General features: G+C 38.6%; 1 protein-coding gene across 9 annotated transcripts in view; it reads left to right on the top strand.

The window, feature by feature from the left end:
- KIF13A (kinesin family member 13A) overlaps positions 1-17177 on the top strand; it is a 193748-nt gene that overhangs the window by 69803 nt on the left and 106768 nt on the right. For all 9 annotated transcript variants that reach the window (XM_063098418.1, XM_063098417.1, XM_063098416.1 and 6 more), the window contains exon 3: positions 11761-11773. In XM_063098418.1, coding sequence (XP_062954488.1) covers positions 11761-11773 — 13 coding nt within the window. The remainder of the gene's footprint in view (positions 1-11760; positions 11774-17177) is intronic.

Below are 17177 nucleotides of genomic sequence, written 5' to 3'. Positions count from 1 at the left end.
CCCAGAGCCTGCAAGGTAGCAGATCCTGCAGGGTGTCCAAGTCCACAAGCATGTGGCGACAGCAAGGGTGATTGTTTCTATGGCAGATGGAGAGAAGTTGGAAGTTAAAATAAATGGCTGAAAGGAGCATCACATATGTTGCTGTGACACCTTTGAAACTTTACATATGTTAATACATTTAACCCTCACAACAGCAACACTTGACAGGTGAAGGAACCCAGGCACTGCAAGCTTAAACACCATGTCAAAGTTCACATCACTACAGAGTGTTGGAGGCAAGAATGCAAGCCAGGCATTCTGGCTTCTGCATGCCTGCTTGTAACTGCTGTGCTGGGCTGACTCTCATAAAAGGACATGTGTGTGTCTAAACTAGGACCTAAGGGACTATTCAGCAAATACCTCTACTTTCGTGAAGCAGTCGCATTGAGCATGATGTTTGGTTCTAACTCTCTAATGTAGAAAGTCAGATATATTACTGTTTATGCTGTCATAGGTAAACGCTGTCAAGGCACAGGCTCTCACATAAACAGAAAATTTTAATCTTGGAAATAAAAGTAAAACCAGTTAGTTAAATGTAGAGTTCTTCCAAATGGCATATTAATTGGAGTCAAGTCTTTAGTAGTAGCAAATAGACCAGTGTGTGTTTTTTATACTGAGAATGACCTCATAGAATTACTCAGTTCTTGATTTTTAAATCAAGAATTGGTGCTGCATGTTGCATTTTTGTCAAAAACCTTGCTGCTTAATACTTTTGTTTTTTGTGTGTGTGTGCGTGTGTGACTGGTAAGGGGATCATAACCCTTGGCTTGGTGATGCCCGCACTGTGCTCAGCCAGTGAGCACACTGGCCATGCCTATATAGGATCTGAACTTGCGGCCTCGACGTTCCAGCGCCGCTGCCCTCCCAGCGCCACTGCGCTCCCAGCGCTGCACTCTCCTGAGTGAGCCACGGGTTCGGCCCCTGCTTGATTCTTTTGAAGACACTACAAGAAAATTGCGTAAGAGCCATGTTTTCTCTGCTTCATTTGTTTTGGTTAACCCAGTGTGACTTCTTGCTAGGCTTTCCTGGCTGGGAATTGCATCTCTGGTGATTAGGAGCCAGGACTCTGAATGGCCAGAGAGACCCCCTCCCTCTTTGCTTACCTGAGGGCTGTGACCCACAGCTGTAGTCACTGTCTGTTGTTAGTCAGGAGGAACAATTCAGGAGTTACTTTCCTTGATAATATTTGGAAAAAAGGCAGAGAAGCTGTTATTAATGGATAGTGATTACATTAAATAATGTATAACTTGTAAAACTTTCCATTTGCTTTGTGTACATATTTTGATCTTGGAAATATACATGTAGACCATCATTACGTTAAATCAATAATTATTATGGATATACCCATGTGTGCATCTCAAGTTTTGCATTTTATTGTAATCTTTTTTATTAACCGGTTGATTACATAGAAATGAAAATTTACTCTGAACTACTTTTACTCAGCTTCTGGGCAGCAATATTAAAAAGAACTTTCAGAAGAGAAAACATCACTTTTTTAGTGAAAAACAGGTGACTAAGTAATGTAATTTAAAAGCAATAAAAATTAAAAATTTAAAAATATTTTAGCATTGGTAATGGGTACTTGGGGTTTGCCTTCTAACCTGAACATTTTATAGACTAGGGAATGGTCTTGAACTCAGTGCTTGAAATATCTGTAGTAAAGAACTGTTTCTTTTTCCTTTTTAATTTCACCCATCAGGTTCTAATTCTTTTGTAAATTTGGGGTGAGGGAGGCATCATGGCATTTTACCCCTAAAGGAAGGCAATGGCCAGTACCTCTGAAGAGATGCTTATGTCCTCTGGGTCCCTGTATCAGTTTACAGGCTGGCATCCATCCTTAGACTGTGCTGAGCAGTGCGGGACTAGGTGGTGTTTCCACATTTCATCTGGTGTTACATCTCCATTCCTTGTCACTGTGGATCTTCCTTGAGTTCCAGCAGATTTTCATGAATGGCTTAGTCAGGCACCCCTCCTTGGATTGAAACCAGATTCTTTCTTCCCCTTGCACACACCAGCTTCCTATGTACCTGACAAACACCCCTCATCTCCAAGGCACGGCTAATTGACCGTTTGTATGTCCATTTGTATGTCTTCCTTTGAAAAGTGTCTATTCAGTTCCTTTGCCCATTTTTAATTGGGTTATTTTTTTACTGTGTAATTGTTTGAGTTCCTTGTATATTATGGATGTTAATCCCTTGTCAGATGCATAGTTAGCAAAAATTTTCTCCCACTCTGTACATTGTTGTTTCACTCTGTTGATTGTTTCCTTTGCTGTGCGGAAGCTTTTTAGTTTGATATAGTCCCTTTGTTTATTTTTTCTTTTGTTGCTTGTGCTTTCGGGCTCATGTCCATAAAGTCTTGTGCCCAGACCTAGTTCCTGAAGTGTTTCACCTATATTTTCCCATAGTAATTTTACAGTTTCAGGTTTTATATTTAAGTCTTTAATCCATTTTGAGTTGATTTTAGTATATGGTAAGCGGCGCATGTCTAGTTTCATTCTTCTGCATGTGGATATCCAGTTTTCCCAGTACCACTTATTGAAGACTTCCTCACAATTTTAACATTGCTCCTAAATCTTGTTCCTCCTACTGAAATAGCAGGGATGGAGCATTTTTAAAATGATGAAGTTCTTCTGTTTTGCCCTTATCAGAACAGGCTCCAGTCCCGTGTTACTAAATTGCTGTACAAGCAAGGAATGTCTGAAGTGCCTGGCTCACTGCAAGATTATTTTAAGAATTAGAAAGTTAATTCATTGAGAAGGAAAAAACTAATTATTGAATACCAACTGTGTATATGGTATTAGTAAACACTAATTCACCAGATTTGTGGTTTGGAAAACTTATAGAATGTTCCAGAAATCTTTCCCAGGATCAGCTGGCTTCTGTCACCTGCTTCTTCCTTAATCCTGCCTGCACTTTGCTGTTTTGTGTTCAGAGTATCCTTGTGGTCAAAGGAACCAGTCTCAGTTTATTCAGAGGCTACAAGTGCTTTAAAAAAAAAAAAAAAGAGAGAGAAAGAAAGATTAGCTACTATAAAGAAGTCTGATGTTTTGGAAGAGTTCATAAAAGGAGAAATTATAGGAATTGTGTTTTCAACAAATTCTCCTTTGTGTAATTGTCTTTTCTATCAGTGTTTGGAGTTTCTCTGTTCAGGGGTCAGCGCCTAGACAGAAAGGATAGCCTGAGAAACAAGTAACCTTTTCTCATTGCTTCCAAGCCATTACTGGGAGCATATTTATTTTCATGAGCCTTTCTCCCAGCCATCTGGAGACTTACTGTAAGATATTTAAAAAACAAACAGGAATTCAGAAATTCCTGTTGAAAAAGAAACTTGGAGACACAAGGTAAAACTCAGCAAGGTAGTGTGTCCCAGATAAAGAAATGGGAAGTAGTGGTTCAGTGATTTATCCAAAAAGCTACTGTGCGTCTGCTATGTGCTAATAAGTGGTTAGAATGAGAACAGCAGTGAGGGAGGGAGGGAGCCGCAGGCCCTGGCTGTGGGGAGCCTGCAGTACAGCTGTCTGATTGTCCTGTATGTTCACATCTACTTCCTACTGGCGGTTGGGCAGGCTGGTATCGTCAGGATGGATACCAGTTTGGGAGGTAGAACTTGACTTGGATTTCTTCCTCAGAAGGGGAAATTTTGGTTTCTGAACATTTTCCTATCACTTTATCAAATGATGGAAACTCAATTACAAAGGAAAGCTTTGTATTTTAGATTTTAAAATACAAAGTTCAACTTGATTGACATTAAATTTCTTTTATTTTTAAAAAATGCTGTTAGCCAATGCAATTTTTATTACAAGCATATTTACAGTTACTAGTGTCATAGTGGAGGGGAACCTGATTATTACGAGAGGTTGGTAACTCCCTGATTGGTCAATTGAGTCCTTTAACAAGAGTTATTTGAATGTACATTATTTGCAAGGCATTTGATGCACATGACGAGGGCTGTGGTTGGTTCCCAGGGAGGGTCACTACTGTGTGTTTCACTGCTTAGTCAATGGAGAGGGTGTGGCCTGCATCATTAAAACTTGAGTCTTGCTGGATGGCAGACAGATTGTACACAAATGCAGAAAGAAAAATATTGACTGAAAAATTGGAATCTTACTGTATTATATTTACAAACTATTATACCTCAAACATTTTTGGGATCATCATAGTTTTAAAATGATGAAATTAATTTTTAAAACTTGAATTGATTAGAAAACCTCCAGTGAGAATTGTAAGAGTTTGCTGCTACTCACTTTGTTTCAGTTGTTTATTGTTTCTATTATAAAGTTGACATTTATTTGTTTATTTATTGGCAGCTGGCTGGTAAGGGGATCTGAACCCTTGACCTTGGTGTTATAACACTGTGCTTTAACCAGCTGAGCTAAATGGCCAGCTCCTGACATGTTTATTGCAGAGAATGTTTTTAACAAAGACTAAAAGAATAGACTTTTTCTTTTTTATCTTTTTAAAAAATCACCTCATTGTTATTCATTTCAGTGGACTTCAATAGTCAAACTGTCAAACTATGAATGCTTGATTCTGGCCTATAGGGAACATCTTAAATTGGTTATAAGATTCTGCTCTTTGGTACTCAGCTGAAAATTCAAGGTGTCGTTTTGGGAATGGGAACCAAAAGCTGTTTGCTCTTTTAGGTTCTAACACTGAGCCTCGACCTTTCACCACCAGCTTTTCAGGTCATTAAACACTTCTAGGTTCTTCAGCTAACGATGTGGGGAATACCCAGTACTTACCAGATTGAGAAAGTAAATGCAAATTTAAAAATACTTGGTCTATTTTTAAATAAAGACTATCTTTAAATTTTAGATGGTTATTCCACTTTGTCGGCTGCCTTGGCCCCAGTTGTTACCATAGGAGTTTTATTGCCCCTGCAAGTAGGTGTAAGCAGCATGTGGGACTGATGTCAGGTGTGATCAGCCCAAAGTGTTTGCAGTTATGCACCTGCTCTTGCCTCTTTCCTAAAAAAAATTTACTATCAGTTTAATTATTTTAAAGATGTCCAACTTGATACATATTTATCTAATTACTTCCAGCTTTTTTTTTTTTCCCTCTCTATTCTTTCCCTTCCTTTATCATGCATGTTTTTCTTTTAAAACCATTTTTTCTTCAGGGATAGAGCCCTGTTTTGGATGTGCTCTCATTCTTCAGCTCTCAGTAAGCTTTTCCAAGATGAAATGTGGTTTGAGCTGTGTTGACATTTTGCATGTATAATCCTGGAAGGATATTTGTTGTAACAACAACAATAGCATCTAATATTTATTGAGCAGTAACTGTGTGTGCTAATGATGTGCAGCACTGCCCATGTCATGCAGTCCTCCACTGCTCCTGAAGGAGTACTCTTGTATCCCCAGTTTTTAGACACAAAATCTGAGGCTCAAAGGGGTTGAGTGAACTGGCCCAAGGTCAGCAGAACTATATCATGGTAGAGCTAGGGTTGACTCCAAGTCCTGGACTCTTCAGCACTATATTACTTCTTGTAGAAATGTAAGACAAATGTAGTTACATGAGAAAGATGTAGTCCAAATAAATAAAAAAAGAAAAGAAAGAAAACCACAGGTCTTTCCATTCCAGTACAAAATTAGTTCAGTTTTTCTTTTTGAGTTTCATTGACAATGAGTAGATTAAATGGAATGGTAATTTTTTAAAAAGCAGGCTTAAAAAAAAAAACACCTGTCTACAATATAATAATTATTAATATAATTAAAGCCATTTTTCCCTTCATTCATCTCATCGAGACTGCTTCAAGGTCTGTGACTGAAGCCTCATATGAAAAGTCACTCCATGCCATGCAGCAGTGGCTTGATCTTTGCATAGGTCATGGAGAGGCTGGCTGGGTGGAACATAGCAGTCAACAAGTCTTACAGATTCTTTCTTTAAATTGTCTTTATGTTCTCTCCTCTCCTTCCTACTTCTTCTCTTGCCTTTGTCGTGGTGTCTTAACTTACGCACCAGGAGGGCTGCAGTCGGTGTAAAGTAGAGAGAGGGTCACCAGGGTGTATCTCATGACTGACTCTGTAGGGGGTGTGGCCTCTGTCACTAACACTTGAGTTTCACCCTCCTAAAACAGATATGGCCATGTCGTTCCCTCTGCACAAACCATCCATGGCAGGTGCTTCTGAAAAGAGCCGAGTATTCAGTGCTCTCTGTACTTTGGTCACTGTCTATTATTTCAGCATTTGGCTCTCAGTTACATTCTCTATCTACTTTCTGTTCCCTGAACATATGCTGTATTCTGCAACTTTGTTCCGGCTGTTCCTCTGCCTAAGATGTGCTCCCAACACATCCATGTGCCCATTTTTGTGTCTTTATTTCTAGCCTTCAGTGGTGCTCAATTTCTTACTTTCCTGGGTGGGAGTGGCAATTTGCAGCCTTTTTCTAATTCCATAGTGCTTCACCATTCCCTTCTTCCATGTAAAAGCCATTTCTCCTACACATTCATGAAGGGCCTTGACATAGAGCTAATTCATGCCATTAACCATGCAGATGACCCTTGTGAGCATGGATGATCCACATTATTGAACATCCACATGGACTGCGTACCAGTAGTCCAGACTAGACTCAGAAAGCTTTCACTAAATTCTTCGATGCAAGAGAGGCAACATATATTAGCAGTTAAGAGTAGGGGGCTACAGCCAGAGACGACCTGGGTTTGAATCATGGCCATACTCCCAATTAACTGTGGCCTTGCAAAAGTCATTCTGTCTCTGTACTTTGTACCTCAGTATTTTTCATCGGAATAATGATAATAGTCTTATTAGGGTTATCAGATGTGTTGAGTGAGTTAAATCAGAACAGACAGAAACATATCTGTCAAATAGTTAGAACTCAGTGAGTATTGGCTATTAATTAAAGTAACAATCATCCATTCCATTTCACATACATACCACTCTGAAACATTCTATTCTGTGAAATGTTATGTCTCTCTCATCAAATAGAACATCATATCTAACCCACCACCTTAGCTTCTTTTCTCTAACTTTATCCAGAACATGAGTTTCTCACCTCTGCAGTTTTCTCCCAGTCTGTCATCCTTCTCCTGACTTTATTTACTTCTCTACTTGACCCTTACCCTATCGGGTCTTCTCATTGAACCAAAGCAGCCCCTCATGAACTGCAGGGATTGTGCTCTTGAAAAGCACCACAATTAGCAAAAACCATAGGTGGCTAGAATAAAGTGTTATAGGAAATAGGGGGTAAGGAGAAAAACAATTTTTAAACAACATTAAGCTTATATCGTAAATCCAGCAGATTCTAGATAATCCAGTACTCCTCCAAAACAATAATAGTAGTTTTGTTATTAATAGTTAACAATAGTTGTATTGTTTGTTAACAATAGTTGTATTGTTATTAATAGACTGCTCTGATTGATGGCACGTCTCTTGAATAAGTATCTTCACATGTTCAGAAGATTTGGCTCTAGCCTATCATAAGTTTTATAATCTGCTGGCTAGCTCTTTTTTAAAGTTTTCAAACTGGTGTTTGTCATGGAACTTGACGTTTTTGGCATTTGCATTCTTCTTGTGATAGGTTTCAAAGACTCTTCAGAATGCATATATAACTCCTTCTTACTTTTTATAATTCATAGAAGCACTTGCAATATATTTTAAATATAGGTATATGTTAGATTATTGATATTCAAGTATATAAACTTGTCTCTAAACTACAGTTAAGCCCTGATTGAAGATGGTACCCACCTGTCCCCACAAAACCTCAACCCTGTATTATCCCATGTCCCGCCTTTTCTGCTGTAGCCAAACTGCCGAGCTCTGCGACAGAACAATCCCACAAGTTTGTGGGCTTCAAGTGGACTGTGTTCTCGGATGCTTTTTGCACAGATGATTCTCCCTGTTAGGATGCCATTTCCTTTCCTTGTCTGCTTGATAAATTCCTATTTAGTCCTTCCAGGTTCTACTCAGGGCTTTTCTCCTCTGAGAAACTTCTCCTTTTTCCCAGTTGATCTCACTCTCTTTTGGGCTGCTGCTGTGCACATCGTATGGTATTGCAATATGTGCGTAAAAATCCAGTTTATTGTTGTCTGAAAGACAGCAAGTCTAATTTATTTCTGTATTGCAACAAAGTAGCTAACAGTGGGTGTTAAATATTTGTTGATTGAACATAGCTGTTTGTTCCTATCTCTGTTATGACACTTACCACAGTCTGTTTAATATTAGTTATTCATGTACGTTATCTGTCTCTCTCACATGGTTTTTAGCTTCTTGAGGTCAGAGGCCATGCCTAATTCCTCTAAATATTCCCTCAACGTACTTAATAAGGTTTGTGGGAGTCAGTACTCAATAAATACTTGCTGATTTACAGAGTATTTCAAAGATGTAGGTGACCTGGTGTTTAGTTCTCCAAGTTGAGCTTCATAAAGTACATGTCTTAGACTAATATCGACGGGGCAAATATCATTTAGCTTTCAATGTATCTTTCAATACAGGTTGTAGCAATTTCCAACAATTAATCAACAAAATGGTTAATACACGAAAGAAATTCCTGTTTCAGAAGATGCCTCTTTGATCATGCATCTCTCTTGAAACAGTAGTTGGTGTTAGGGTGTACGTTAGGATCTTTGGCCACCAAACTTTTAAGTAGCTAATTATAATTTATAGGCTGTAAACAGTGGTCAAAAGACTCCTTGACTCATACAATGTGAGGTATGGGAAAAGAACTTCAGTCATTTAGGATTTTTGTTGTTTTTCTGATAGACTATTATACTGTCTTTAGTTTAGTCCCTTCCTTGTTAAACTTTCCAGGTCTGTAATACCTACTAAATTAAGTATAGACTCCTTATTTCAAGACCTGCCTTAATATAGGTCCAACTTATCTTTATAGTCCTATTTTGTAGTGTCCCCCTGTATATACTCTGTAGTCTCATCAAACTGAACACTTGCCAAGACACCGTGAATATTTTCATTTAAGCACTTTTGCTGCCACTATCACCTCTATTAGAAGTGGTCACCATCTCTACCTGTCAGTCTTCCCTGTCCTTGAAGACCCATTCCAAATCCTTTCTTCTCTCAAACCACCATGTTCCCATGCCTTCATTCAGATTTGATCTCTCTCTTCTGTGAACTCTTGTGCCATTTCGTTTGTACCTCTTACAGTAATTACACAGTTATAAATTTCAAAAGTTACTTTAAAGGTCGTTTCCTTTGATCGTTATGTATATTTTTAATAGCAACTTTTTTGATTCATCTTGGATTTTAGTCCTGCTATCTATGTCAGTACCTGAGATTATTGAGCTGTTACATTTGTTGAAATAATGGAAATCCCAGTGCGTCCTTGAAAAAACTTTTTTTGTTGTTGTTTATCAAAATCAGTGATAAGTGTTTCCCAAAATATGTTTTAATATGTTCCCAAAGAATTCTGTTTCAGCGTTAGCTGCCTATCCCCTACTTCACACTTCAGGAAATGTTCACCAATGAATAAGTACAGTTGTGATGCCCCAAATGACTTATTTTTCCTTCTGTAACAAGGATCCTTGTTCTAAACCACATGATCAGTACATTTGGATAGCAGCAGATGGATGAGCTTTGTGGCTTTCTGTTTTCCCCTGCTGCCCAGTCTCCATTCATTTTTAATAAGTAGCCCTGGTCAGAAACATAAAAGAAGGTAGCATAATTACATTGGTATTCCCATATAATGGGCTGTCTTTCTAAATTTAAGAGATTTACTTTTAAAGTACTTAAAGTGATGAAACGGGATTGGTTTTCTAAGAAGAATGAAGAAAACATAATTGGAATGTCAGTGAAGAAAGGTTGTTTTTATTATTGGACACCTAAGGAGGTAAATGTACTACTGGCTACAAACCAGCACTAGTTTTCTGTTATTGTTGTTATTATTTTGTTTGTTTTTGCCACTGGTGATGATTGTTTTACAGCTGTGGTGTAAAGGGATGCACACAAGAACTCTGGAGAGCTCCCTAGAATTCCTCTTAGCCTGTCCCACCCCTGTTGAATTACTTGGCTCATCATAGCTTAAATGAAACATGTATTTTATTAACTGGTCCATGCTCTTTCATATGATTGCCCTATTATAATCTAAGTCACTTTTCTTTCCTTTGTTAAATAAAGCAGCAATTTAAATGGATTTTAATAAATAAAGCAAGCAAGATAATAGAAGGCTTGGTCAAAAGTGCGGTGCATAAAGTTTTCGTTGTTGTTCTGCCTGCTGAGAACAGATGCCTTCCAGAGTAGTGTTCCACTTAAGGAAATTTTCTTGGCAGAAATCTTAAACTTTATGTACAGAATGGAAGTCCATGACTTTCTTAGAATTAGAAACACTCTTGCATTTTTATAACATCTATAGATGTTTATCTGGTTTTAAAGGGTAGACACACCAATATGTTGAGACTTTCTTGGTAGCAGCCAGAGATACCAGTTATTCTAGATAGAGTTCCCCACTAAAACCTGAAGATAAAAATCACATTACCATTGTGCCCATCTGAGGCAATGACACAAGGCATAAGGGCTCATTTCCTTTCAGCTCATTCATAGAATTTCAACAAAATGTTGTTTCAGCTTCATCACTGTAGGAATGTCATGATTTTCTTTCCCTGCATTCAAAAGTGTAGAATTGTCATGTGACTAGGGAGTCCATGGACATTCGTTTGCTGCTGCTGAGCTCTAGGTTTTGTTTGGGGCCCGGAGAACTCTGTGAAGAGTGTTGAACCCAGTGATGGAGAAAAGGCATCAAGCTATTTTTGCCTGTACCTTTTGATTCCCATGCCCTCTGCCCTGGGAAATCTGTTTTCTTATCCCCATGATTCTATTCCCTGTGAAGATGGATTAAAGCCATGGAGAGCATGCTCTCATTTCTCTTTCACAATAATTTTACAGTTTATGAGTTGATGATATCACAGGTTGGTCAAGAAATAACAACATCAGTAAGCTCAAGAACTGTCATAGGATCACATACCTTAGAGACCATATTCAGCTTCTTAATTTTATACGTAAGGAAAATATTTACATGTCAACCTGATATTTTTTACCTTGAAAACTGTTTCCTTTTCAGAGGCTTCTCCAGGTGCAATTTCAGTCATTTCTGAGTTATTAACTTGCAAAAATGAACATTAAAAAGAGCACATGTGTGGTTGATGGTGGGGGAAGGATGTAACTTGCTTTTGGATTTCTATTCAAGGTTAATATGCGAAAATTGTTATCTAGAACCATGGTTTTTAAATTAGAAAAACTCCCATGTATATTAGAATATATGTATTTATCAAAGGAAAATACGAATATGTTTTAACATCAATTTAAGAAACATTTAAATATAAAATTGAATACTTACGTGGCAGGGGAGATACCATGATCATAAATATAAAATTGATTAACAAGTAATTGTTTCACCACATACAATTAATAATGATTATGCCATCTTTCTTTATCATGATGCTCTTCCATGGCATTTCTTAGAATCATTAAAAACATCTTCAAATGACTGTCTTGATCCATTCTGTTAAACCAAGAAAGAAATTGGTTATGCCCATACTATATTTTTGAGCAAATGTAAGAGCTTATCGTTTTAAGCAATATGTGTTTGAATTTGGTTTCTGATCTTTGTGAAGTAGAATATCTTTCAGATCATGTTATCGAGGTGTTGAATTTACCTTATGTTTTTTCTCTTTCATTGTTTCCCTCTGATGTGGCTGCTGTGTTGACAACCCTCTGTATCTCTGCTGCTGAAATTTTTTCTTGCCATCATTAAGGAAACCTCCGAAGGTAGGCATTGATATGGAATTTGGCATGTATACTGCTTAGTGTGCAAAAATCCAGGATTTCACTGATCATAATAACCCATGTAGATTACCTGTCTCCTTAAGAAGAAAAAACAGAATTCTAATTTAAAACTCAAACTGTGAACAAACAATATTGGTAACATTATACAATTAGAATGTCACTCTACATTTACAAAGTACTTTCACCCATTGTTTCATTCTCAAAATGAATACTCTGATCCTCAGAGCAAAGCTGTCAGGTTACTGTTTCTATATTGTTGATGATGAAATGAGGCTCAGAGAGATGAGATAGCATGTCCTAATTCACAAATTGAGTAAGTGGAGGAGCTGGGAACTGCACAGTATCAACACCCCAGAAAGTGGAAGGACAAAAATGATAACATCATAGAATGATAGCATGGTAACTGTGATTATTGATTAGACAAACTATCTTTTTCTGTGCTCTACTAAGAATAGTTGATATCATTGGAAAAATTCAACATACTTTTAGATAGGGATCCAGCCTTCCACCAACTTTATATGCTCCATCAAAGTTCCTATCCAAAGACAATTTTCACTAGAGTTGTCCCCCACTGCCCTGGCCAACCTTTGATGGCATGTTTACCAGTGAGAAGCCCAAAAGTTAGAGAATAGCTGGAAAGGGGAAGAGGTGGGGGAAATGAAAAATAAGGGATCTGAATGACCAGCCCCTGGCCAGTGATACAGATTATAGCTGTGGCTTCTGAGGTGGGATTAGGACAGGCCATCCCTACACTTACTGTGTGGTTGGAATCTAGGACATGTTGGATAAAGGTATAGAATCCGGAAAGAGATAAGGCTTATGTTCCCCTGGAGTTATGAAGAAAAATTTAACTTGGCTCTTGGGTTATGAGAACTCACTAAAGTGCTGTTTCATGCTTTATATTTATTGAAGGCATCATATTGTCCTTGGCAGTAAGAGTTTTAACTCCAGCAAAGATGGCATGCATTGAGCAAATAATATGAGATCTACTGAGAAAGAGGAAGTGTATAATGTTATAGAAGACTAAGCAATGGCTTCCTGGCTCAATCTGGGGAATCAGGAGATTCTTCCTGAGCAATTGTTGGTGTGGATATAATCCCTAAAATTTACAACTAAAAAATGTCTCTGCTTCTGGAAAGTATGCGTACCTTTTATCTAGCTCTTCCTTGCCTTGCTGTTGGTTCCCAAAAGTTTCAGAACAGATTGTCAGTCTTGTGATATTTTAAGTTATTTCCCCATAGAAAAGGACAGTAAAATACGGAGCATTTCCATGCGTGGCTACTTGAAGGAAAAACACTGAAATTAAAAAGAGGCACAAAAACTTTTTAAAAAAATCCCTGTCATTTTGTCCATAGAAATGTTCTGGTTACTTTCTATCCAGTATGTACAGCCTAATAGTTACGAGCGTTGGTTTTGCTAGGTATCCTATTGATAGTTCCCAGAAAGTGTCACGAAATTTTCACGAAATAAAATTAATGTGAAATAACAATGTGAAGAAAAAACCTATACACACACACACACATATATGCGTGCTATAAGGCACATCTGGAAAGCATAAGATCATCTTGAAATCAAATAAATGACACATTAGAGTCAAATAAAAAAAGACACTAAAGTAGATACAGGCCTTTTCTTGCAGGAGCTGTATATGTTGAAAGCAAATGGGAAAGGGACGGGTGCTTTTAATGATGATTACATTAGAATGCAATTTTATTTATTTGAAACAATGAGATTTTGGCATACATAATCAGCAAAAACGTCAGAGAAGACTGGTTGATTTGATGTAAGAAATCATTATTACGGGCGGGGCACAACTGCTGCATGAATCAGACTCTCAGTCCTAGCGTTCTAATGGGGATGGTGCAGGGAGTTTATGCACAATATAATATAAAACAATGTGTTTCAACAATTCATTGAACTTTCAGAAGGAGAGAACAAACCTAAGGTTACTGGAGATGGCAGGAGGGAGGGAAGGGATTTGGGGAGGAACAGGTCGGGTAAAGGGCATAAAGAAAAAAATCATGATTTGTGGTAATGAATATGCTAATAATAATAATAAATTTTAAAAAATTGTGTTAAAGTGCCAAGAGACAAAATATTCGTGAAATTCATAGGATGGAAGTTTCTGTTTTGAGTTCTGCAGTTAGAAATGACATATTAGATAATTAGCATCACCCCTCCCACTGAGGACAACAAGGACTGGACAAAAATCAAAAACTATGCTTGGAGGCACTGGAGACATCCAAAAGGAGGTGACAATTCAGAGAGATGAAGCTAGTGTTTGAGGGTATGCCATTCAGGAAGAAGCAGCTTAAAGGCAGACCAGTGTTGCTGACAGCTTTGTGGGGCCTACGAGGACAAAAGTGCTGGAGTTCCAGAACTGCCAGAGGTGGAGTCCTTGGCCATTATACTTTGGGTTGGCAAAGTGTATTGACATCCAGCCTTGGGTGGGGTATGAAGGTGAAACAGAAGTAAACCAGCCCTCACATGGATTGCTGTGTGGATCCAAGTCATTTGTGTGATCCAAGAAATCTCAAGCACCAAAATTGGATCAAAGTGATACCAGAATGCATATTCACATGCAAAAACAAAAACAAAAACAAAAACAAAAGACTACTCTTAGTTGTGGCAGCAAACACATGACATAAAGCCAGAATTTAAAAGGGAAACAGAGCGTAAAGATTTAGAAAATTTGCAGCCTGGCCATGTGGTAGAGAAGCAGAGAGCATGCAGCCCAGAGACCATTAGCTAAGAAGATTAGTACAAAGAAAGGGGATTATCAAGAGAAGGAGAAAAAGGCCCTAAAGGCACTGCAGAAGCCTCTGGGGTCAACGCTTCCATTTCTGGCCCAAAGACCTAGGGAGACAGAACGGTCTTGGGGAACAGGCTTGAGGCACCCTCCACGGTCTCACTGCCCAGGACCACCTTGGGAAGCTGCTTCCAGCACCAGCACCCCAGCTGCTTTGGCTGCTCCAGCTGTGGATAAATTGGCCCCAGGTGTGACTGGACATCCAGCTTTGGAAAATACAAGCAGGAAGCCTTGGCTGCATCCAGGTGGTGTTAGGTCTGCAGGCTTGCAGAATGCTGGAGCTGTGGAGGCTTGGGAGCCTCTACCCCCATTTCAAAAGATGTATGGAAAAGTCTGGGGGCCCAGAAAGAAATCCATTGCAGGGGTGGAGTCACCGCAGACAACCTTCGCTAGAGCAATGCTGAGTGGAAACGTGGAGTCATAGTTGCAGCAGAGAAACCCCATCAGTGCCATGTCTAGTGGAACTGTGAGAGCGGGACCGCCATGGAGACCCCAGACCTGTGGAGCTACCAGAATGGAACACCTGGGAGAGCTGAAGCATCACCTGAGACCAGGAAAGCCATAGGAGCAGAGCTGACAAAGGACGTGGGGACCCAACCCCCACACAAGTGTGCAGAAGACGTTGAACATCGAGTCAAAGTACATGATTCACCAGCTCTGAGATTTAATGCCTACCCTGCTGGGTTTTGGACTTGTTTGGGACCTGTTACCCCTTTCTTTTGGCCTATTTCTCCCTTTTGGAATGGGAATATGTACCCTATGTTTGTCCAACCATTGTATCTTGGAAGTAGATAACTTGTTTTGATTTCACAGATGGAACTTTGAACTTTGGACTCTTGAGTTGAAACAAGTTAAGACTTTGGGAATGAAATGAATGTATTTGCACGTGAAAAGGACATTAGTTTTGGGGGCTCGGGAGGAATGTAATGGATTGAATTATATTCCCCCCCAACTCCCTGAAGCTTGAATTGTGTTGCCCAAGTTTTATGTATTAGAAAGTTGGCCCCCACTGTGACTACTAAGAGGGTGGGAAATCCCATTGTGGTAATAGAAAGGTGGAGCCTTGAAGAAGTGATTAGATTGTAGGACCATGTAGTAATGAATGGATTAATAATGGTGGCTGGGGGCGTGGTTCTGAGGGCTTTAAAAGAAGAGAAGAGTCTGTCTTTCTCTGTCTTCTCTCTCTGCTTCCATCATCTTGCAATGTGAGCCTCCTGGGTCGCTGTCGCCACCACCAGTTGGACTTTGAATTTCCCAGCCTCAGAAACTGGAAGCAATAAATGTTGTTTTTCTTTATAAAAATAAAAATAAAAAATAAAATAAAAAACACAGACTTTCTACACTTTATAAAAATTAACTCAAAATGGATTATAGGCTTAAATATAAAATGCAAAACTATAACACTTCTATAAGATAACATAGGAGAGAATCTAGGTGACTTTGGGTTTGGTGATAACTTGATAACTTTTATAGATTTGGTACCAAAAGCATGATGATACATAAAAGAAAAAAGTAAGTGGAACTTCATTAAAAGTAAAAACTTCTCCTCCACAAAAGACAAGCTATAGACTGGGAGAAAGGTTTGCAAAATACACCTGATAAAGGATTTTTATCCAAAATATACAAAGAACTGTTAAAACTCAGCAATAAGAAAACAAACAACTCAATTAAGGGCAAAAGATCTGAATAGACACTCACCAGAAAAGATATACAGCATGGCATTAAACACATGAAAAAATGCTCAACATCATATGTCATTCAAGAATTGTACATTAAAACAATAACTACAGGACTTTGAGTGTCCATGGATTTTGCTATGCACAGTGGGATGGGGTTGGGGGGTCCTGGAAGCAATGCCTTGAGTATACTGAGGGATGACTAACAATGAACAATTAGAAAATAAAAGTAAAAAAAACAAAAACAGGAATTTACATTAACATCAAAAACATTAAATACTTAATGATATGTTTAGTAAAATGTGCAGGAGCTTCTAAAACTCCACAAATATTTGGTCATTTCATTGCAGACAGATGTGCCAAGAGATGGAGATAGAGTGTCAGCTGTAGTCAGAGAATGACAAGGCATACAGTGGGACTAAAGGTACATGAAGAGAAGTCTTACCGCACTTCTGACACCAAACGTGTGATGTTTTTCCCAACGCCAATAAATTCTGCAGTTCTCCAAACCAATTGGGTGTTTCATGATTTAATTCAACTTTGGCACTAAGTACATGTAGTTAGCACCTTCCCTACAAGTTAAGGACTTAGTCCCTGTCTAAAGTCTATATCTGTTGCTTATAACAGGATACCTGAAATGCGTAATTATAAAGAAATGAAATTTATTTCTTAAAGTTTCAGAAGCTGGGAAGTTCAAAGTCCAGAGAACACATCTGGTGAGAGCCTTCTTCTTGGCAGGACTCTCTTCAGCAATGCATGTGGAGAGAATGGGCTGAGCAAGAGAGCTAACCTTCTCAATCGCTGTCCTTATAATACCATCAGAACCACACTCATTAAGTCATCAACCCGTTACTCCATGAATGGATCAATCCATTCATGAGGGAAGAGTCCTCATGATCCA

This window comes from Cynocephalus volans, chromosome 5 (genome assembly GCF_027409185.1).
Source record: "Cynocephalus volans isolate mCynVol1 chromosome 5, mCynVol1.pri, whole genome shotgun sequence".
Lineage (NCBI taxonomy): Eukaryota > Metazoa > Chordata > Mammalia > Dermoptera > Cynocephalidae > Cynocephalus > Cynocephalus volans.
The sequence above is the reverse complement of the archived record's forward strand: the minus strand, read 5'-3'. Positions and strand labels throughout refer to the sequence as shown.